The sequence below is a fragment of the Pezoporus flaviventris genome, unplaced genomic scaffold (genome assembly GCF_033815535.1).
Source record: "Pezoporus flaviventris isolate CSIRO_AGI_PZ_B2104156 unplaced genomic scaffold, CSIRO_AGI_Pfla_v1 ptg000113l, whole genome shotgun sequence".
In the NCBI taxonomy this organism is placed as follows: domain Eukaryota; kingdom Metazoa; phylum Chordata; class Aves; order Psittaciformes; family Psittacidae; genus Pezoporus; species Pezoporus flaviventris.
In genome coordinates this window covers 1,358,324-1,380,646 of record NW_026892661.1, presented here as the reverse complement: position 1 = coordinate 1,380,646, position 22,323 = coordinate 1,358,324, and the positions used below count along the sequence as shown (strand labels likewise).

The following is a 22,323-nucleotide window of genomic DNA, read 5'->3' as shown; positions in this document are numbered from 1 at the left end:
TACCGCGCTGCACCACTGGAGGGAAGCACAGATCCAGCTTCTCGCCTGGGAGCAGCGCTTTTCCCGGGAAGCGGAGCGCGGCGGGTCCCGCAGCATCCCGGCTGCCGGTCCTGCTGCTGCCGGCTCGGGAGGCCCCGGTCCTGCTGCTGCCGGCTCGGGAGGCCCCGGCCCTGGGGGGTCCCTTATGGGAACCCTTGAAGCTGCTCGAACCCAGGGGATTTAAGTGGGATCGTGTTTTGGGGCACATCAACCTGTTGGCATCTGCCTGGCCGGGGGCTGCCCGCCCCCTTCACCTGGGTACCAGCCCCCTGCCACCTCCAGGACATTTATCCTCCCGCTGCTCCATGTGGCAACCGGTTCCTTCTGCTACTGGGGAAACTGAGGCACAGATGCGGGAAGGCTGCGACATGTCCACAGGCGAGCTAGGGCACCTTACTCCTGTCACCGCTCGGGCAGCACCCATACAGGGCCAGATTTGGGGTGCTGCCCCTTGGCTGGGCTGAGAAGGGTGCAGGAATGGGATGGAACTGGTCTGTGTTGATGTTGCTGGGGGTGACTGTGTCCAGGGAGACGGGCACCGAAGGGAACAGCCCTTTCACAGCCAGGTGTGCCTGGTGGTGTGATAATTGCTGAGCCCAGCTGCAGCCCAGCCTGCAATTACCACCTTCTTCTTCCCCCACTTTCTAGTGCTGGGCTGCAGAAGTGGCTCTGTGGAGTTGGGGATTGTTATGGACGATAACTCTGGTGCTGTGCCCTCTGTGGAGCAGGGGGCTTGATCAGGGGTCATGGGAGGATGGATCTGCTTCCTGCAAGGTCCTGTGGGGTGAAGCTTTCGATGTGTGGGAAGCGCTTCGAGGCAATCGGCTCCGCAGGGTAAGTAGCCCTCTTGTTTTAATGACTGCTTCCTCCGGGGGATTTGTCTGGGAGGGTGGCTGAGGACATGGGGTTAGGACCGGTGGGAGGCCAGGCATGCACTGGCTGGAGGGATGCTGGGGTGAGAGCTGTTCCCCACAGCGCTGTGTGCCCCTCTGCAGTGCCTCTGTGCTGGCACATAGCAAAGCCTTGGCCTGCAAGTGATCATAGTAGCTGAGGGGTGCCTCTCAGGCCCCTCCTTTGGCTGCTCTCCCCAGGGACCTGCTGTGTGCTTGTATGGAAAGTGGTTTTTGCACATTGGTGAAAGAGCTATCCTTAGGGAAAGCATCTGGCTGGTAAACAGGGTATTGTGAGCATGGGGCACCCCTGCAACCCCAGAACTCTGGGGAGTCCTGGGTCCGAGGGTAAATGGTGCCTGGAGCCAAACCGAATGCAGGGAGGGGGAGGTGAAAGGAGGCTGGCTGGGTCAGGGGGGTTGTGGCAGCGCTCGACCTCTCCCCCTTTGTCCTTGGGCACGGCTTTTGCGGGAAAGACCCTGCTGTGCATGCTGAAGGGCAGGGAGGCCCTTCTCCCCAGGGGGGAAGCCTGTTGGGGCACAGGGCTGCACACAGGTTTGTGTAGCTGGAGTTTCCCCTGTGTATGTTGTAGTGTTTGGGCCAGGGCAGGAATTCCTTACTAGGAGCTTCCCCTCTGCAGCTGGGCTTGCTGCTGCTCCGGCCGGTTGCTCGCTCGCTGTTAGCGGGTCAGTGAGACGCGCCATCTCCCAGCGTTAGGGCTGCCCTTGCTTTCTGGGAGCCACAAGTGCAAGTCATTGCTGCCCAAATAATTAACGTGATGGCTTTCAGCCCTTCCCAATCAGAGCCGCACGAAGCCGGGGCGCCCCCCAGCCTGTGCACGGGGTCGCTCACGAAAAGGCGATGGACAAACGCTTCCTGTGCCTATTCAAATACCGGCAGGCTGATGGCCCTAAATGGTCCCCAGGAAGCGCCTGGCTGCCTGCCCTCTGCTGCCGGACCCGCTTGTGCTTCCGGGCTGAACAGTCAATGGAGGGGCAAACGGGGCTGTGATGGAGGGCACAAGCAGCTCGGGCGTGCCGTGGCTCTCTGAGCGGACCTGGGGCTGGTGGTTCAGCCTGACGGCGTTTGGTTGCCTCTCTTGGTGCTGCTTCTCCTCTCGCCAGCTGATGCTGCCCTGTCCTGATGAAGGCGCTTTTGGCAGGGGGAGGTTAGTGCTCTCGGTAGAGGCTGATGCTCTGAGCTAGGGCTGATGAGGAAGCTCACAGGAGATGCTGAGCAGCCAAGGGAGCTAAAAATGAACTGGTGAGTAGCGTTTACTCCCCTGCACATGTGCCTCCAACAGATCTGTGAGGCTCTGCGGGCGCTGTGCCAGTGAGTGCCCCGCCAGCCCCCGCACCCCGCTTTCATTCACTCCCGAGTGTAGGAGGGTAGAACTGCACCTGAGCCCAACACACAGCGTGCTGGGGAGTGAAATGCTGTAGCAGTTTTGGTGGCAGGAAGATCCCTGCTAGCAGCCTGGCCTGTGCTGCCATCCTGCAGCAGCTGCTGGGGAGGAAAGGGGGCAGATGCCTGGCATGTGCCTGGGGCTCCCCAGAGCCCAGGATCTGCTTGTTGCCTTGGGTATGCGCCTGAATACCTATTTCCTTGCTATGTTTCGGCTAACATCTGTATATGGATGTAGGTGGCGATTGAAATGCACCTCAGTTCCTAGAGGGATGTTATGTGTGGGCACCGGGTGTGCATCAGCTGCTGCTTCATCACCTCTTGGGATGCTGATGGCCCGGCCGGGGGTACGAGTGAGCAGCAGTGACAGTGTGGGGCTGGGGAGGAGCACGTGTGGCAGGGCTGTGTGCCAGGACACCCACATGCTGAGTGGTGACAGTGCTGGGGTGGCCTGGGAATGGGCTGAACAGGAGGTGGTGATGGAGCGATGGAGCCTGGCAGCATGGAGGAAGGGGAAGCATCTCTTTGGAGAAGAGGAGGAGGAAGAGATGCGGTACATCAGGCCCTCATAGCATGGGCAGTGTTTGCTCCCACCTTTGCTGTTGGCTTTTGGGTACTGATGTCTGGGCAGGTGCATGTATATGGGTTAGGTGATTGCTGCTTATGAAAATGAGGGTATCTGGTGTGGGTGGCCTGGAATAGGGAGGGGATGGGGACATGGGGTGGGTGTGCAGGATCTTTGCGTAGTCCTGCCAGATTCTGTGTCCTTTGATTGTGTCCCTCCTCTGCAAAACAGGAGCTGCTCCCCCACACTGTGAAAGTACCACCTCGGTGGTGGGGGTGAGCTCTCTGGTTCTTCCGGGGAACTCCCAAGAGTGAGGAATTGCAATGAACCAATGTGGGTTGAAAATGGCCAAGGAGCCGTGTTCCTAATTCTTTAACTGGGTGGTGATGGTTTTCCAATGAAGCAAAACAGTGCTGTTTTGTTAAAAAAAAAAAAAGAAAAATCGGTACATAATGTTTCTCTACTTATTGTTTTGCTTGAAATCAGACTGCTTCAATCTTTGCTTATTTTCCAACAAATTGGGATTGGAAAGGCTGTTTTGGAAAGCAGAGAGAATCTCTTATAATCACTTCAAGAGAGCACATTGAGCTGCTCTAATGGTCCAGACAAACTGGCTCTGGTGTGACTGTCTTGGGGAGTAAGATCCTAGGCTTGAGCTAAGCCTCACATAAATCGCCCCCGAAGTAAAGCATTAACTAGTGTTTATTTGTTGTTTGCTGACTCGAGGGACGAATGTGTAATCAAGTCCCTAGGCCCTATCCTGCTTGTGTCCGTGCCGTGGAAGCAGCTTTGGATCGTGGTGGGAAAGCCCCGTTCCTGTCCTCTGGAAAGCGCCCGGGAGACTCGGGGAGGAGGAGAGCTGCCCTGTGTCCTGGCTGAGCCCCGACGCGCATCCAGGCTGCTGCGCCGGCAGCACACGCTCCCCGCGGGGATGAGCCGCCCTCCCGTAGGCGGTCTGCAGGGGACGGCTGCTGCCTCCGCTGCGTGTGCTCCAGCCCCGGGGGCTCGGCTTGGCCGAGCGTGACCGGCTCCCGTTAAGCCCCGGGGTGGGGGGTGGGGGACGACGAGCCCTGCCGGGAGCGGCGGTGCCCACGGCGGGGCTGGCTGCCGGGGAGCGGCAGCAGCAGGAAGGGGGGTCCGGTGCGGTCGCGCCCCGTCCGCGGGGTCCCGCTCAGTGGGCGCTGCCGCCCGTCAGCCCTGCGGGGAGCGGGGCGGGGAGTGCGCGGGAGCCCGGCCCACCCGCCCGCCGCCACTCGCCGGGAGAGGGGAGGAGGAGCGGCTGCGAGCTCGGCTCTGGGCACCTCACCCTGCCCGGCAGCGCGGCGGCACCGAGCGCGGTACGCCGGGGCACCGCACCGCCCGCACTTGCGCCGCAGCCCGGGGCCATAGGTGCTCTTTATGGCATGTGGCTGGTAACTTTTTTCCTGCTGTACTCTTTGCGGAAAGGTACGTGCACCCCCGCGGACGGGGCTGCGGAAGGGGGGGCGCCGGGCACCGGCCGGGTCGCGGCGGGCGCTCCGGGAGCGGGGCTCGGGACGCCGGGCTCGGTGCGCCCCGCCGGGGCGGCCGGCAGAGGGGCTCCGCGGCTGTCGGAGCGCTGGCCCCGGACGGAGCGGCGGGGCTCGGAGCGGGCAGCGCGGAGCGGGGCGGTCCCGGAGCCGCGGCTCGGCGCATCCCCGGGGAGCCGGTGATGGCACGGACTCGGGATGCCGCACAGGTTCCGGCCCCGGCGGAACGGAAGAGCCGTGCCCTGTGTGCCCGCTCCCGGCGCGACCTGGAGCAATAGCCCGATCCCGCAAGGCAGGCGAGACCCAGCGGTGCTTCAAAGCCTGCATCCTTCCCTCTAGGAACGCCGTGTTAAGGGTAACCCAGCGCCTCGGCATAAATCAGATTTATATCAGGAACGGGGGGGATCGTGAAACAAGTGTGTCAAGGAGACAGGCACACGTTTAAAGATGAGAGATTAAATTAAAGTTGGGGATTAAGCGAATGCTCTCCAAACGCGTAGAGGTAATACTCTAAACCGAGCCTCTGCTGTAGATGCAATTAAAAACGCAAGCTGCACGGAACGTGGGTTGTTAAAGCACAGTGCGATTGTTGCCACGATCGATGGAGGTTACATAAAGGAATTGCCCATTTCCGAATCTGCGGGAATTTTTAATTGTGTTCCTGTAATAAATGGCCTCCTTGCGCCCGGCCCGACCTGCAGATGCAGCCATGGAAGTGCCCACCTTTGGGGAAATGATCTGCTCGGCGGGTGGGAAATGGCATTTGCCCTAATTATCCCTTCTGACATTGGAGAGCAGCAAGGGGGAAATTTTGGGAAATGAGGAAAGTGCAAGGAAGGGACGGAGCTGCCTCCTGAGATGAGCTCTCTCGTGCTGCCTATTGCGTTACCCATGTATCTGCATGTGAATCCAATGACAAATATATGTCGAGGCTTATTAGGGCGTCCTGTCCGGTGTGTTGTGGTGATCAATTCTTCCATCAATTACCAATTATGGAATAGCTGCTTTAGCTGAGCTGGAGCAAGGCTGCGTTTGGGAGCTTTACCCAAAATCGCTATTGTGTTTAGGATCTGCTGCGCTGAATGTGCCAGCATCTGCTTTGCTTACATTTGCATTTTTTGACTGTGCTACAAGGAGGAAACATCACCGAAAGCAGATAACCGTCGAGGATGCTCCCATTTCTTCCCCCCTATAGTCCAAATAATAAAGAGCTGCATTGGGTTTATTGCTCTTGCATGTTTTCAGCCCCAGCTTCTTGGAAAAGGGATCTCTTCCCACAGAGCAATCTCTTCTGAGAAGAGCAAATTAAATGCCTCCATTAGCACAACTCCTCCTGGCCTCATTTTCTCTTTTTTTAAAAGAAATAGAATGTGTCTTCAGTGTTGAATGGTCCTGGTGATGCAAAGTGTTAAAGTGAAACGGGTCCAAAGAGAGGACAGCAATACAATGGAAGTTTCATTATAATAATAGGATACAAAAAAATGAATTGCTTAATGCATGATAAACCTTTCAGATACTTAATATTTTTGGGCACTGAAGCACATCCTTTTAACACGTTCCTGCTGTAGAATAAGAGCACAAGTAGAAGCTGAAAGCAAATAAATGCTCGATCCAGGGGACCACTGAAGTTGAGAATTCCCTTGATGGGTTGTAGCTGCTCATTTCTTCCCCCACTTGTAAACCAAACAGAAATAGGTGGCTGGCAAGCACGCAAGCAGGAGTTGAGCAGGAAGATGGTGTGGTGAAATGAACAAGAGTAGCCAGGCAGAGGAGGAGGGAAGGCAAGGGGCGAGCGGTGCGATGAAGAGCATACTGGTCAAAATTGAGAGGCTTGGAGCCGGAACAGCATCTCCCTGCGTGTTCGTGTTGGATCTCCGCTGCCTGCTTTCTATTGGCATTACGTTTACATCATGTTCCTGTACTGGGTGCAGTGAATGATGCAGCTTGCGTGTTTTAATCTCGGCCCCCCGGTGTGGCACAGTGCTCGTTTGTCTCTGAAATGAAACATGGAACCCTCATTAAATGCACTGAGGAGAAGCCTGCAGTGCTCAACTCCTCGCCGTGCCCGGTGTGTGTTTATCCTGCGGATAGCCAGCATTTCCCAGCACAAGCAGCCACGGTGGCACTTTGCCCAGTGCCCTCACCTGCACCTTGCATGGACCTAGGGCTGCTCCGGCTTTTGGATGAGAAAATCCATAAGGCAGCCCTAATATTTCTCGGTGTGTTTGCTCTCTGGAGGGATAGGCTGTGCCTGGTGCGGGTGGCGAGTGCCAGGGCTGTGCTATGGAGCAGCCCTTCCCGGAGCTGGGAGCTGCAGGCTTAGCGTTGGGCAGCCATGGCACCGGGCGCCTTTCTCCTATGGTGCTTGGGTCTCTGCCCGCGTAGTCATGGGGTGCAGGGACCAGGAGTGCTCTGTCCTCTGAAGCAGCTGATGAGCCGAGTGCGAGAACGAAACTGGAAGCCTCTCTTTGTGGCAGGAATTCTGACATGGCAGCACCGAGTTCCGAGCTGTGCCTTGGATAACGTGAAGTCATCTCACCCAGATCAGCGGACTGCTAATAGGGGTGACTTCCGAGGAGGGCACGAAGGAGGAAGGTGTGCGGCGTTGCAGTCGTGATGTGTGCTTTACTTACATGGTGGCAGGTTTGCGTGCAGAGTGTTTCTTGTCTTTGCAATCTAGATTATAGCCAGCTACAGCTTTTTTACATAATCATGGTTTTGTGAGTTCCCCTCTCCCTGCTTGTGGATCTGTAAGAAGCAAACCCCGCCACATGCAATCTGCCTCTCGCCGCCATCATTTGCCAGCAGAGCTGTACCAAATATTTAGGAAATCCATTTCCCGACTCTTGCTAACGCTTGCTGCCTGCCCCAGCTGCTGCCTCTTGGAAAGGGCTGTGGCTGCGCGTCTCCGTGAGACAAGGGAGCGAGCGCAACTTGGAGGGGGAAAGGAGAAGGTGGGTGAGGTTTCAGAGGCTGCTCTATTGATCCGTGCCCCCCATGTCTCATACCCATTGGCCACATGGTGGAAATCCTCACGTCTGTGTTGTAAAGCGAATGGGAGGGCTGTGGTGTGCCAGGTGCAATGGACCATTGGCTCTGTAGGAAGCCTGGTGTGCACGGCTTCTGGTGCATCCCTTTGCCTGCCCCTGGTACATAGCAAATCAGTGGGGAGAGCTTTTTTGTTCCAGGCAAGGGTTACAGGCTCAGGCTGGGTGCTGTCGTAATAGCTGGAGGTGGTTCAGGCCTTAATTTCCATGCAGATGCATTAAGGAGCGGGCAGCTTGCACTCCAAGCCTGTGTGAGCAGTGCCCTTACCCACAGAGGGACCAGAGGCAGCGTTCTCCTTTGCTCCCTCTTTGGTTGGTGGCTGTGAGGACAATGGTGCTCAGGCCAGAGGGGCTTTGCCCAAAGGTTGTGACTCCTGTGGAGGTGGGATGTAGCCATGGCTTTAACCCTTTGGGCTGGAAAGCCACCGTGGTGGGGTGGCATCCGTGGGGCTGTGGCATGCTCCTGGCAGGGTGTGTGCTCCTCTTGAGCTCTGCTTGAAAGGGCGCTAGCAGTGTGCTTCTCACCTTGCTAGCTGCTTCTCTCCCTCTTCCCTTTGTGATGGAGATGCCACTTCTGGCTCCATCAGCTCTAAGGTCACTCCCTTCATTAGGAGAAAGGCTGTTAAGTGTCCTGAAGATGAGAGCTTGAAGGAAGCTTGTTCCAGGAAAGGCCAAAGACTGCTCCAGCATTACAAATGTGGGGGCAGGATGTGATGGAATTACTGTTGTATCTTAAGGCAGCAGAGAGGAAGGATTGGTACTTGCCAGCTACCTGTAACCCCCACCCTGCAATGTGTGCCAAGCTTTGGCTGGCTTTCTCCTTGAAGAGGGCAGGTGTCAACCACCCTTAATGAGGATAATAAGTGATTGGTGAGGTGGCAATTAGCCTGCTCTTCCCAGCATCCCTGCAGCTGGACAAGTCCTGGTGACTCCTTCAGCCCCTTCGCTGGGCTTTTTGCTGCTATGGTTGTGCAGAAAGGAGGGTTTGCAACGCTGGGCACTCACCTGCGAGGTGATGGCAGGCTGAGGTTTCAGCCTGTGCTGCTCCTTGTGTGGGAATCACAGCTACACCTCAGCTGCCTCTTCAGAAATAGGTGGTTTGGTGACAGATCCTGGGGTCAGTTTATGGCTGTTCTACCACAGCCCCCTCCTAGAGCAAACAAGTGCTTTCTGCACAGCACTTTGCAGTGCTGCTGAAGGTGATGGAGTTTGGAAAGTCCTAGTAAATATTCTAACGGTGTGATAGCAAAATGACTTGCTTCTCCCAGCTCAGATAGAGATATTAATATTTCAATACTTCTAGGTTGTAATTTACTACAATTTAAGAAGATTGCGCTCTGATAACTTCAAATACCTGCCTTTCAGAGCAAGCTAGGCAGTGTGTGGCTGGGTGCTGGGCTTGGGGTGGCTCCCAGTGCTGGCTGCAGGGTCAGTGCCGTGCGCCTGCGGCGCTGTGTTTCCCCAGCAGAAGCTGTGGCTCCTCCAGCCTCCCCTTTTCAGGTTCATGGGCATTAATGCCCTCGATATCTAGGTTAGGGTCAGCAGAGCTGACCAGATGTGAGCAGTGATTTCTGGGTTAAAAATATTGCAGTGCTATTTCTAAAATGTTAATCTCTCCCAGTGATTTGGAGACAGTTTTATGAAACATGGAATTAGGATGGTGCTCAATGCTAAATGGTAAAGGAGATTATATGGATTTAACTCCATGCGTCTGTCACATAACTATTGGCAATCCCATAACTTCCATTTTCTATGAAAAATCTGGTTCTCCCTTTGACCTGAAAAAGCTTTATGGGTAATCTGAATTCCCCTGTTTATGAGGTATTTTTCCACTCTCCAGCCCCTCACCCATCCATCTCTCGACCTTCCTGGGCACTGCTTGGGAAGGAGATGTTTCCCTGTCAGGCTGGGGATGCTCTCTGATCCCTATTACAGCAGGAGCCATGGGCTGGGATCAGGGATGGTGGTGCTGGATGGAGGCTGGGGCAGAGCTGGATGGATGCTGAGCACAGTGGGATGTTCCCAGTCTGAAACGAGTGGATGGGCACCGTCTGCCCTGGCTCCAGGACCTTCTGCTTTGCTGGGGTGACAGGCTCTACCACACATTGCACCCTGCTGCTTTGTTTCCCTTCCTCTGCCTGCAAACGTGCGCCTTCCTCTTTCATGTATTTGGGAGAAGCACGGCGCTGCTCTGGTGAAGGGAAATGCTGATTCATGGCGACAAACCAGCCTGGAGATGTCACCAAATGACATCTGCGGGGCCGTGCCATGGCCCCGGAGCTCTGTAAAGCCTGGCTCAGCGGGAGCCCTTTGCTCCTCTGGTCCATCCTTCCCCTGGTGCTGTCGGGGAGGGAGTTAAAAACGAATGGCTTTGTCTGCTTGTACTGGTGCCCGGGTGCAGGGAACTGGTGTGTGTGGAGATATGGAGAGGCTTTCTTGACCTATAAATCTGTTGTCTGTTGTGGTGGCAGCGCCGGACCTCGCTAATCCGTCACACAGATGGCTCTGGCTGTGCAGTGCCCCTGACCTGGGCAAAGGAGCAAACTCTGTCATTTTAGGTGATGATTCAGTGCAGAGTACACAGAGTGCAAGAACCAAATGCTCTCACCTCTGGTTTCGTGGGTGCTGGAAGAGGCACAAGGTTGGTTGTCCTGCTGGGAGAAGGATGGGGAAGACTTTGCTCTGGGAAGGGGTGAGGTGTTTGGTGGTTTCCCATCTTGACCTGGTTGAGGATGGTGCGGAGCTGGCTGGTGTGGCAATGCGAGTGGCCATGGGTAGCGACACTCAAGCAGCTGCTCCTCGGGCGAGGAGCTGCAGCAAGGCTATCTGTATGGATGAGGCTTTCCTTCTCCCTCCTGCTCCCATCCCCTCCTCCCCAAGTTAAGGAATCGAGGTCACGGAGGGTCCCCCGTGACTCGGTTTGAACCGGCGGCACCGTAGTGATCAGCTTATTGGCTCTGCGGCACCACGAGCAGCGTTCTCAGCCAGAGCTATTAATACCCATGCCGAGGGCCGCTTTGCTATCCCTGTCCTTCCGCCCACTTGGAAAGAGTGCGGCTATAAAAAGAAACCGGATCCGAGTGACTGGGGGCCTCCTCAGCCTTATTTAGAGCCAGTCTTGCTTTGGTGGTGAAGGGGGAGCTCATGGTCCTGCAGAGTGGGAAAGAGAAACAGGAGGAGTTGGGTGAAGAGGTCCCTTCCCTCACACTGAGCAAGGGAAGTGCTTGCCTGCAGTGGTCACAGATGCTCCCGGGCATCTGGGTGGCTGCAGGCTCAGCCCTGGAGTGTGCCCTTGAGCCTAAGCTTGGACTTAGGGGAACTGGGACTTTGCATCCCTCCTCTGGGCAAAGGGAAGCAGCACTGATCCCAGTTTTCCTGCCCCTCTCCTGAGAGCTGATGCAGCTTTTGGAAGCAATGACGGGGTAGCAGGAAAGATCTGTGCCCTGCTCAGGGAAGGCTTGCACTGGATGTGTTTGCATTGCTGACGGGCACCTGGGGCTGTGCTGGGGAGCTGCTGGGGCACAGGGGTATTGATGTTCTGCTGCCCCGGGTTGGGGAACATTGGGGTTTGCAGGAGGAACATCAGTGGTTTGTTGTGCTTGGGTTGTTGTTGTTGTTGCACATGGGTGTCCTGAGGCCTCTGGGTGCTGAGGCACGGTTGGACCACATGCTAAGAGCCACCTGAAGAAGCCTTGGGGGGATACCTTGGGTACCCTTCCTTGCTTGCACAGATCCCTGACCCGTGCTGCCAGCAGGAGCGCTGGCCCATGAAGGTGGCCTTTATGCTTCCAGCCCATGCACTGATGCTTCTCTGCTCTGCTGTACGTGGGGGCCAGGGGCTGGGCTCGGGGCAGGTGTGCTGGGGGTAATCTCTGTGCCGGTGGGATTGGCCATTTCTGCACTAACCCCGTGCCTTTGTGGCCTCTGCTTCCTCCACAGCACACGCTGAAGATGTTGGAACCAGCCTCTACTTTGTGAACGACTCTATCCAGCAGGTCACCTTCTCCAGCACAGTGGGGGTGGTGATCCCCTGCCCGGCAGCAGGGTCACCCAGCGCCGTCCTTCGGTGGTACCTGGCCACAGGCGACGACATCTACGATGTGCCCCACATCCGGCATGTCCATGCCAATGGGACTTTGCAGCTCTACCCCTTCTCGCCATCAGCCTTCAATAGCTTTATCCACGACAACGACTACTTCTGCACCGCGGAGAACTCGGCTGGCAAAATCAGGAGCCCAAACATCCGTGTTAAAGCAGGTAGGAGCTCGCTGCGGGCGCTGGGGTTTGGATGAGGTGCTGCCTTTTCTCTGGTCTTCTCCATGGCCTGTCGGTTGGCCCATTGAGAGGCACCCACTCGCCTCTGTCTCCCTGGCATGGGCCAGTAACAGGGTTCTGCAAAGGGATCAATGGATGCTGCATAGGCAGGGAGCAGGGAGAAGGGCAGGGTGCTTGATAAGGTGTTCATCCTGCCCCAGCTAAGAGCCAGCTCTGTACCAGGGCAGGGATGGCCACCAGAGAAGGAGCATGGGCTTGGGGGTCTCCAGCATGTGTCTTGAGGCTGTAGTGTGGCTGCAGAGGTCCTCTCCCTTTGAACTCATATTGTTATACCCATCCATGCATGGGAGCTTCTCACAGGAGGAGCTGGACCACATCTGTCCACGGTGGGGAGACCCCACTGTGTCCCACAGCCCTCCTCAGGGCTGTTCCCACTGTCACATCCAGCCCCAGCTTGCCAAGGCTTATTAAACAGAGAAAAAAGAGGAGGAATATGGCAAAGAGCTGATTCCAAAAGCCATTATAGTAAATTATTGACCAGGCTGAGGAGGGCTAATAGCCCAGGAATGGCTTCATTATGTAACCTATTAAAAGTGGGGCTAGCAGAGGGAGCATGACAGAAGTGACTACAGGGTTTTTTATTTTAATACCTTGTACTGCAGAGTAAATGGGCATTAACCCCCTTCTGCAGAGTGAATTATTTACCCACCCTTGGAGGTTACCTATAAACCACGGCTCGGGGCAGGAGGCACAGAGCACTGTAAGCGGGCACTGCAGGCTGCAGAGTGGCTCCTTGGTGACATGGCTGCATCCCCTGTGCCATGCTTGTGCTGCTCAGTGCATGGTTGTGGCTCCTCTGGTGTTGGTGACTCTGGGCCTGAGACCCTGGGGTTCTCATGGGGAGCCAGGGTGCTGGGGCTGTGGATGGCCAGGGCTGGAGCAGCAGGGATGGGTGTCTCAGAGTCAGTGCTCTGGATGTGCTGCGGGACAGAATGCTTGTCTTCTGCCCCTTGTCTTCCTGCGGGGCAGGAGGAGGAGCTGCTGCGGACTTCCTTGGGATCACAGCAAGCCGGGAGCAGAGCAGAGCCCTGGCTTTCTTTCCCCTCTCTCAATGCACAGTGGGATTTCGGCTGGGAGCCCAGCCTTCCATGTCCCTTTAGCAGGTGCAGTTAGCAGGGGGTGTGAGCACACAGTGGGGATGCCATGCAGGGCTCAGGGGGCCACCGCGGCTCCAGCTGTGGCAGCTCCAAGTGCTTTGGCTTTATGGCTTCTGGAAGCAGTTGTGAAACATTCCCCTGCTCCTGTTCCCTCCCGGCCGTGTCGTGTCCCAGTCACTCTCCAGTGCTTTGTAATGGCCACGCACCGACTAAAGCCAATTAAAGCTGCGTAAAGAAAGCAAAGAAACAAACTGCAGCTGCAAATATGGGGAGCTGGAAAAACCTCTGGAAGCTTTGGGAAAGCTGCTGGTGAGCACACGGAACAAGTCCCTATCCAATGGGGAGCTGTGGCCTTGTAGGAATTATTCCCAGGGGCTGAAAAAGGCCAGAGCTGTGGCTGCAAAGGTTGGTGCGGGTCAGAGCTAGGGGACCCCTGCATGAGGTGTGCTCCAGGCTGGGGCAGCCGTGGGGAGCATGTACGATGCTTCTCCTGGTCCCCGCTGGCCTTTAAAGCCCATGAATAAACCTCCTGCTCCATGTGATTAAGGAAGGTTTTTCCAGCTAATCTGCTTTGGCTCTGGAGTCCCTTTCCATGGTGCAGCCTTTGTCCTCCTGGCTGGGGCATTGGTAAATAACTGGAGCAAGCTGGAGGCCACTCCAGACCCTCTTCCTGGCTTTCCTTTGGGGCTCTGTGAGTGGCAGGCAGGCGGTGCAGGAGAGGCAAAGGTCTCTGCAGCTTGCACTTCATGTCTCAGTGCTGCTGCTGGTCTCCTTTGTCAGAGGGAGAGTGGCAACTGTCCCCATGCACCCCAGGCTGGAGCCTGGGATGTGCCCCTGCTTTTATCCCAAGCTCTTACTGCAGCGCAGGGTGCTGTGGAAGCCAGGGGAATGGAGGTGGGAACAGCCAGCCCCTCGCTGCTCGCTTGTGTGTGCGAGGTATGTGATGCGTCGCCAGCGGGTGCTTTCCACTCGGGAAAACACCTTCCTTCTGGGCTGCGAAGGAGTTCTATCTTGGGAGATTCACTGAGCTGCTTTTGTTCTGGCCGAGGGGTGTTGTTCAATGCCGGAGTGAATGCGTGTCTCTGGTGATAGTGATGCCCAGGTGCTTGTGTCCTACAGGGCACAATTACTATCGTGGTAAAGAGGTGCCTGCACTCACTGTGTTTCATACTTCAACTTGAAGAGTTTATGGTGTCTGCATGTGTTACTGGGCATGGTGACACCTTTTTGTTGTGCTGAAGAGGCTGGGGTCAATCCACCTCACCCCAGTGAGTGCTGCTGGAGGGTTGTGGCACTGGGAAGCTCCTTGTCACTGGTCCAGGGGCTGTCAGAGGGATGTGCATCTCCCTGAGGAGTAGGGCTCATGGTGGGGACAGCTCATGGCTCCCACTGTGACGTGGCCTGGGAAAGCGTCATCTGCTTCCATAAGTATGCCTCTGGTGTGTTTAGGAGCATGCCAGGCTCTGTGTCACGGGCTGTATCTCCCGGTGCCTCATGGCTGCGTTCTCAGCATGCACCCAGCAGTGAAGTGATTACCTCAAGGTGCAGGTTGAACATTACAGCTACGGAATACCCTTGATCCCTGTGCTGAAATCCGGGTGCTTCAAACCTCTGCTTAGCCACTTTGGTGACTATAAAACCAGCAGCTTGCCTTAGCGCCAAGGCCAGGTGACACTGGGGACCGTTTCAGGGTCCCAGCAGCAGGAGCATCCCTCTGTGTGCCAAGCACAGGTCTGTGCTCTCCAGAGGAGAGCCTCTTCCTTCCCCAGGAAGGTGGGCTCTGTGCTTGGGATGGAAGCAGTTTACTGCTGGGTGGGTTGGTTTGTTTGGGAATCATGGGATTAAAGCAAAAGGAAGTGTGTGTTCCCCCAGCACTGTCACACCTCCTGCTTTTCTGTGCAGTTTTCAGGGAACCGTACACCGTTCGGGTGGAGGACCAAAGGTCGATGCGTGGAAACGTGGCTGTTTTCAAGTGCCTCATCCCCTCTTCAGTGCAGGAATACGTTAGTGTTGTGTCCTGGGAGAAAGACACCGTTTCTATCATCCCAGGTAAGAATGGAGCTTCTATTTTCTTTGGAAATCTGCTTTGCAACGTGCGAAACTCATTGTCATGGAGGTGTTTTTCTTGGCTTATTGGCTGTGCCTATGCTGCCGAAGCAAAGGCTTCTGTTGATGACCATCTCCCACCTTCATACTGGAAAATGGCTGATGGTGCAGGCAGATGTGCTGTGTTCGGGGTCTCCTTGGTGCTGTGGTCGGTATTTGTTGTATCTCTCAGGGCTCATGGATGTTTGATGCAAGTGTGCCCTGTTCTGGCCTCTCCCGTGTCCCTGCAAGCCTGGTCGCTTTGGGTACCTGGCATGAGGGGTGTGGGCAACAGGAGAGGAGCCGTCCCGTGCTGTCTGTGTCCTGACTCCAGCATCTGAGCTGGTTTTCTTGCTGTCAGGAAGTAAATTCCCAGCTTCAGTTGTGAGTTTTCACAGCTGATTGAGCCACAGGGGAAGGAACTCGGTACAAATGGCATCGTCCACCGCTTCCCCTGGCATCCCTTTCCCTGGTGCCTGCCTTGTGGACTGGGATGTGTCCTGCTCTGCGCTGATTTTGGTCTGTGGGGAAGGGGCCTGCGGGAGGGACAGGGGTCCCATTGGAGCAGAGAGCTTTTGAACCGGGCTCTTCCCGCAGCTGGGAATGGGCTGGAGCACTGATGGGACATGGCCTCCGTGCAGCTCAGAGGGCACAGAGCAGGGTAAGCTGCTGGTGCTGCAAGCGCTGATCCCATGCTCCTGCCTGGCTGCTCACAGGCTTTGGAGCAGCACAAGGGCTGTGGGCAGGTGCTGGCACAGCATGGGGCCAGCCCCGTGTACCGGGGTGACCTTTTGGCTCCCTCCTCAGAGCCGGTATTGATGGCAGCGCTGGCTGCCCGCACAGCATGTGTAAGCTGGTAGTAGAGCAATCAATACTGCTTCCCCCAGGGGCATGCAGAGAATTAAAGGATTTTGCCCAAAGTCAGTGCTCTGAGCTTGATATTTGCCCACAGGTCAGCAAGTCCGGATGCTCCTCCAGGGCTCTGTTGCTGCAGTGGTAGTGCTGAGAGGGGCAGATGCCACAGGGAGCAGGGCATGAGCCTGGTGGCCGCTGACCAAGCACGAGAGGTGATTTGCTGTAATCCTGCTTGCAGGGCTGTTTCTTAAGGAGCTTAAGGAGCAAAGTGCTTCACCTGGAGCGGGTGACAGGTTCTCCTGAGGGCACTAGTGGCTCTTGCTGGTGGCCTGTGCCTCCTGAGTGCTGCTGATGTGCTGACTCAGCACAGCCCATGTGCCGGGAGGCAGGCAAAGGGAAGTGGTGCTCAGGGAGTGCTGATAGTGACTGATGGCCCCCAGGCTGTGATGCATTGGCAGGGTCTGTGTGCAGGGGACTGGGCTGCACTGACTGCGGCTGTGTCCTTGCTGGCAGGGGGCCCATCACAGTTTGTAGCTCTGGGGCCGGGAGCCAACTGCCCTGACCCGGGTCTGCAGAACCTGTGCTCCCCAGCACTGACCCTGTTCTGACCACATGAAGCTCCTTGCCTCCGGAGCATGGTCTTCCCTGGGTGGGCATTCAGAGCGATGAGCTTGTGTTGATCAGCAGCCAGCTCGTGTCCAAGCAGCCTTTTGCCTCCTTGAGTGCAAGGCTCTGCACGGAGCTCCTGCAATGTGAGGGTGTTTTGGAACACTGTGGAAATGACCATTTCATTTTAGCAGTGAGAAACTGCTGGGTGGTCCAATGAAGCTGTGGAAAGCATTTGTGGAGGCTCCCTTGGAGGCCAGCTGGTGTTGGACAGGGTATGGTACCCTTTGCTGGGCAGTGCGATGCTTGCGTGGTGATGCTCCGCTCACCATAGGGTGTTTGAGCAGGGCATGCCAAGGTCCATCACCACCAGCACCTGTGGTGTTCGTTCCTCGGTGCCTGAAGGTGCCTGTGCTCCTGGCAGCGCTTCCAGGGAAGGTGTCTGTTGCTCCCGAGGTCCTGGTTTGCTCAGTGGCAAGTTGTGAACCGAGCACCCCTGCACTCATGCGATCTTATCCAGCCTTGTTCCCAACTTTGCTGTGGCGGTGGATTTTTTAATATGATGATTTAATTAGAGTGGAGCGATTTTAACATTCTAAAGCAATAATTACCCTAAAGACAGAACATATAAATTGTGTTACAGTGCAGAGTCAACACAAGCAAACATGTTTTGCTGTTGGGTTACAAATATAGTATCTGCCTGAAGCTGATTTTTTTTGTTGTTGCTTGTGTTAGAGCTAAAACTGGCTTTGCTGTTACCAAAAACACGGTCTTGTCTTGACCGCTGGTGAACCTCTGCTTCTGTCCTAATTCCGAGCAAGGGGAGGAGGAGGGTGTCCCTGCTGCTCAGAGCGAACAGAGCGAAGGCTGAGGAGAGCTGAAGTGTGGTGCTGAGGCCTAATAGCTCCCTTCAACGTGCTTTCTGCATGGTGAGACCGTTGGTGGTACAGACCCAGCGCCTCATGGCTCACTGGCAAACAGAGGTGTGTGGAAGTGCTGCAGCTCTTCCTCGGATGTAAATACATCCAAGCAGTGTTTACAGCTGCCTGTGTGTAACGTGGTGTTCTTTCCTAGCTTCACTGTGCCAAACTTGCTGCTGTTCCTGAAACTTTCCTCTAGTGCTGCCTGTGGAAGACTGCATCTTCCCTGCGAGCCTTGGTGCAGCAGGGGATGAGCAGTCCTGACACGCAGGAGCAGGGAAACCCTCCATCCAGACCTCTCTAAGTGACTGTATCTGCAGTAAATCTCTGGTTTCCTTTGCATCCCTGGTCGTCCTGTCTCCCCCCCCAACTAAAATACTGTGCAGCTCAGGAATCAGGGACCAAGCTTTTCCCCTGGGGCTGCTGTTCCGGCAAGCTCTGGTCTCCAGCACAGTACATGGCCCTCTTGTGAGCTTTCTTGGGTTCTTTTTACACTGTATTGGGATTATGGCGTTCCCAACCTCTGTGGCTGGGCCTTTGAGGCATGTCTTCAGGCAGGCCTGGCTGCTCTTTTGCTGGTGGTTTGCTGGTGGGATGCAGGTGCCAGCATCCCTGCGCAGGCACAGGGTGCATGGGGAGCAGGGGGCCCTTTTCTGGATGCCTGCTGCTTCCACCCCTTGCAGAAGGTGCCTGTGCCTGGCTTTTGCCTGTCGGATTCCCTGGTGATTGCATCCCTTCAGGAGCACCTGCACTGGAAGAGACCTGGAGCGATCGTTGGGAGCGCTCAGTGCCTGTGTGGCCCTGCTGCAGTGGGGGGGCCGAGGCGCTGAGCTGCATTATTTGGTTAACTTGGCGTCGCTGTAACTTACCCTGAAATCAAAGGCAAATTCTTTATGGAAGGCTATCCCGCACATAAATCATCATTAGTGCAGCTCGTTTTTGTTTAATGCCTACCTAACTGTGCTGTAGTCTAAAACTGTGTGTTTAGTGAAGTCAGGGGTTGCGCAGAAATTATAGGGTTTTCAAAAACCCATTTGCTTTGCTGGTGCTCACATCAGAATCAATCTCGCCGCTCGTTCTCAGCCTTGTCGCATGCACAGCACCGCTCGCAGGGCTCTGGCATGGAGCACAGGCTCACCGGGGGCACGGCAGCGGCACTTGCAGGGTCAGGGGCTGGGCGCAAGATTGCGCTTCACACCCAGGCTGTGATTTCAGACTCTTGCTATTGATGAAGCTCGATGTGTGTTGGCGGGGGGAGTAATGGGAGGAGGATGTCTTGCAGACCCTTTTCCATAGGGAATGAGGGAGAAACTCTTGCTAGAAGCCAGTTTAAGAGCTCAGCGTGGTAAAGAGCTTTTATTTTTAATTTTTATTTTTAAAGCACTATCACCAGGCTGGGTAACGTGAGGAGCCTCTTAGGCACATGCATGGCTTTGATTTGCCATGGAGGAGCTATGTTGCATATGCAACTGCAGCTGCTTTATTCGCTGTGGTGGCACCGGAATGGAAATGAATGGTGCTGACTTGTCCTCTCCTCAGGCATCGCATGGTGTAGCCTGATGTCAGCAGTCACAGGCCCTGTTCTAGCATGGGGCTCATGTATGTGGATGCTCTTGGAGCATGCATCCAAGCTGCTGTTGTTGTGGTGCGCTCCTGCATGCGCTGCTTGGATTTGGGAACCCTGTGAGCACATGGGCACCTGTACATTCACAGCCAAGCCATTCCGCAGCCAGCTCAGGGATGTGAATGTGCATCCAGGTTTGTTTTCTTGCCACAAACACGTCACCTGCTCAGGCTGTGCCCGCTGTGCCACCAGGAGCTCCAAGGATGGTTGTGTTATCGGGCTCTGGTCCTGTGGCCATCACTGCACATCTGCACTGATGTGTCTTGAGAGCATGGCAGGATTTGCCTGGGAGGCTGGGTGCTGGGACATGGGTGTCACTTGGGTGCACGGGCCTAACGCTGCTGGAGTGGCTTTCCGTGGTGTCCCGGAGACCAAAAGCAGTGTCCTCATGGTGCAATGGCATTGCTTCAGCTGCAAGGGAAGGCTGATGGCGTTTGTCATCTTGTCTTGCCTAGCCTGTTGGTAGCCTGTGGCTTGCCAGGGCAGCACAGAACAGTATTACTGGACTGGCAACCCCAGAGCTGAGCTGCTGTTTGATGCTTCGGTGTTGTGTACTTGATAGATTGTGTTGGAAAAAATCTAAGTGCAACACTTCTCAAGGTACAGGCATTCCTGAGGGCCCTGCTTTTCTCAGCAACCCTAATACGTATCCTCTGAGGGCTGCAGGTACTTGGATGCACTTACTTAGTAATTGGATAGCCACAAAATCCTGTCTCTGGAAAGCAAACTGTAAAGCTTGCCAGAAGGGAATTGGGAGCACAATAAGTTCTGTGAAGTTTTAGGTCTGGTTTTGTGCAGGTTCTTGACTGAGCAGCACACTTTCAGGAGTTTTGAAGATACCTGGAGTAATCTGGTTGCAGTGGTTCAGATATGAGCTTAATTTGACCTGAGCAGCCCTTCTGTCCCACCCCCTGCGGTGCCCAAGGCTGTTTCCAGGAGTCTTAAACTAATCTCAGCACAGGTTTAGTGCTGTGGGAGCTAAAACTGCAGCAGCTTTCTCATGGTTACGTGTGGCCGTTCACCCTGGGGATGCGTGCCCTCTGCTGCACCTTGCAGCATCTGCCACCCGTTCTGTTTTACTCTACAGCACTCGAGGTGTAAATGTACACAAATTCCTCTGCAACCCGTCTCGAGATGTGGTGAGTGTGGGGATGCAGTGTGAAGCTACCTGCTATTAAACATGGCTGAGGATTTCTGGGTGCAGCATTCCCGCATGGACGGGGTGCACAGAGGCGTGATCCAAGGGGCAGAAGAGCCAGGACCTGGATAATTCAGCATTGTCCTTGTATCAATAGGCGTGTTCTGGGCGACATCAATCTCCTGTTACTGGAGAAAAGCTGGATGCTGGGACAGAATAAACACGGCGCGGCGAGAAGCGCTGCTTGTTTCTGTGTTTGTCTCCATTGAGACGGTTTGAGGACAGGAGATAAGCTGCTGAGGGTCATTACCACTGGGTCTGTTTGGTTTTGCCTCGGTGTGGAATAACTCCCTCTGGTTTAAAGCTAGGTGCATGCTCTGGGAGCAAGCAGCCCATGGTCTGAGTGTGTTGGGCCACCCCACTGTCCTCTCCCTGTTGTCACTGTGGTGGAGCACAGGGCTGGTGGCTGTGACCCCTTGAGAGAGGATTGAGCCCGGGCTCCTGTGCATCCTGCCCCGCTCCCTCCTGGCATGTGCAGGGAGCAATCTGTGGGGGCAGCTCCGAGATGAAAGCTGTGACCACTGGGCAAAAGGCTGGTGAAGAATTGGCCTTTTCAGCTGGGTCTTGTAGCTGCTGCCTGGGACAGGTTGACTCGCAGCGTGGAGCAGCCTGATGTGATTTAAACGAGCGTTGTCTTACCCTATCTGAGGGGGCTGCAGAACCTTTTCCCTGATGATCCCAAGGTCTCTAAAGGTGTCCTGGCCTCTCCCTACCCCCGCCACCCTCTCTGGCTGCGACATGTGCCCAGACCTGTTACAGAGGGAAGTAGCTCCAGGCGTTATTCTCACCAAGTGGGGTGAGATTCTGTCTGAAATCATTTCATCCTTCCCCAGAGACTTGGCGTGAATTTTATCTAATCGCCATGGCAACAGATAAAAAAAGGTGTGAGCACATCTCCTTTTGCTGTGATAATTCAGATTTATATATTCAGATCAGATTGGAGTTAGAGATTTTAAAAGGAGCAGATGCAGCAGAAGGTGTGACTGCAAATAATGTGGCGAGAACGTTTGATGATCCTGCCCTTTAAGAGGGGAGAGCGCTTTCCCGCAGGTTTTTTTGGAATATAATTATTCCATCAAATCCACTTTAACAAGGACTCATTATAGCCCTGATAATGCAGAGTCACGTTGGAGACAATCTCGCACACGCATGCACACACGCCGAGCAAAAGGACTACAACAAGTAAATACAATGCCTGGAGCAGAGAGGAGCGAGCGTGGCGCAGGGCAGGGGTTACCCGAGGGCTGGCTGCTCTGCTCCCCGTGCTCCTGGTGCCCGGCCGTGCTGGGTGTCTCCACTTTCCCCTGGTGTGAGAGGCTGGTTTGGCAGCTCCTGACCTTGTTGCCCACGCAGCAGCTCTCCGAGATGTGCCTGAAATGGAGCATTTGGCCCATCCTGAGCCAGAGCTGCTCACTGTGCTGCTGCAGCTTCGGCAGGAGGGGATGTTCCATCTGCAGTCGGAGCAAGGAGGACTTTGGCTTCTTTCTCTGCAGGGTCGAGAAGGAAGGATGTGGAGGGTTTTGGAGAAGGAAAGGTGCTGTTGATCTAGAACTTGGCATCCCGGTCCCACGTGATGTCCTTGCCCTTGCTCAAGCCCTGCGGCACTATAGAGCACAAGCCAAATACAGCATGACAAGCTCCAAGGCATGAAATACAGAGGAGTAGCTGCTCTTGGAGCTGCCATCTCTTTGTGTACCTGTAAGCGTAAATCTTGGGCTGCCCCGAGGAGCAGCTGCGCCATAGGGAATATAGAGGGTGGGTGGGATGCATGGCTGAGGGGTTGGAGCAGCCGCAGGAGACGGGTGAGCCGTAAATCTCTGCCCAGTGCCTAACCCGGACCCAGCGAGAGGTTCCTGTCCTTCCCGGCACTGCTGGGCTGCCGTGGACTCAGGATCCACATCAGGCTCCCTTGTGGCAGAGGTGAGGGCGATGATGAGCAGCAGGGAGGCCTTCCTGCATCCCTGTGGTACTTGGCGCTGCTTGAGCTCAATGCACAGAGCATCCCAGCCAAGGGGTATGTGCACAGATCCCCGCGAAGCACAAGAGCAAAGGGTGGTTCGCGTCCACTGTGTGCTCTGCTTGCTCCTCTGCAGGGGAGCTACCCCAGGAGACTCTTTGGAGACAACAGCCATGGTACCCGCTGAGCAAAA

The 22,323-nt window shown here is 55.5% G+C and overlaps 1 protein-coding gene across 2 annotated transcripts in view; it reads left to right on the top strand.

The window, feature by feature from the left end:
- The first annotated feature begins 4,137 nt into the window (after positions 1-4,137).
- Positions 4,138-22,323, top strand: part of DSCAML1 (DS cell adhesion molecule like 1) — a 93,850-nt gene continuing 75,664 nt past the window's right edge. Inside the window, exons 1-3 of one of the 2 annotated variants that reach the window (XM_061478016.1) lie at positions 4,138-4,344; positions 11,393-11,710; positions 14,788-14,934. In XM_061478016.1, the coding sequence (XP_061334000.1) occupies positions 4,302-4,344; positions 11,393-11,710; positions 14,788-14,934 (508 nt within the window). In that variant the 5' untranslated portion in view covers positions 4,138-4,301. The remainder of the gene's footprint in view (positions 4,345-11,392; positions 11,711-14,787; positions 14,935-22,323) is intronic. The other variant, XM_061478019.1, reaches the window with a different exon arrangement.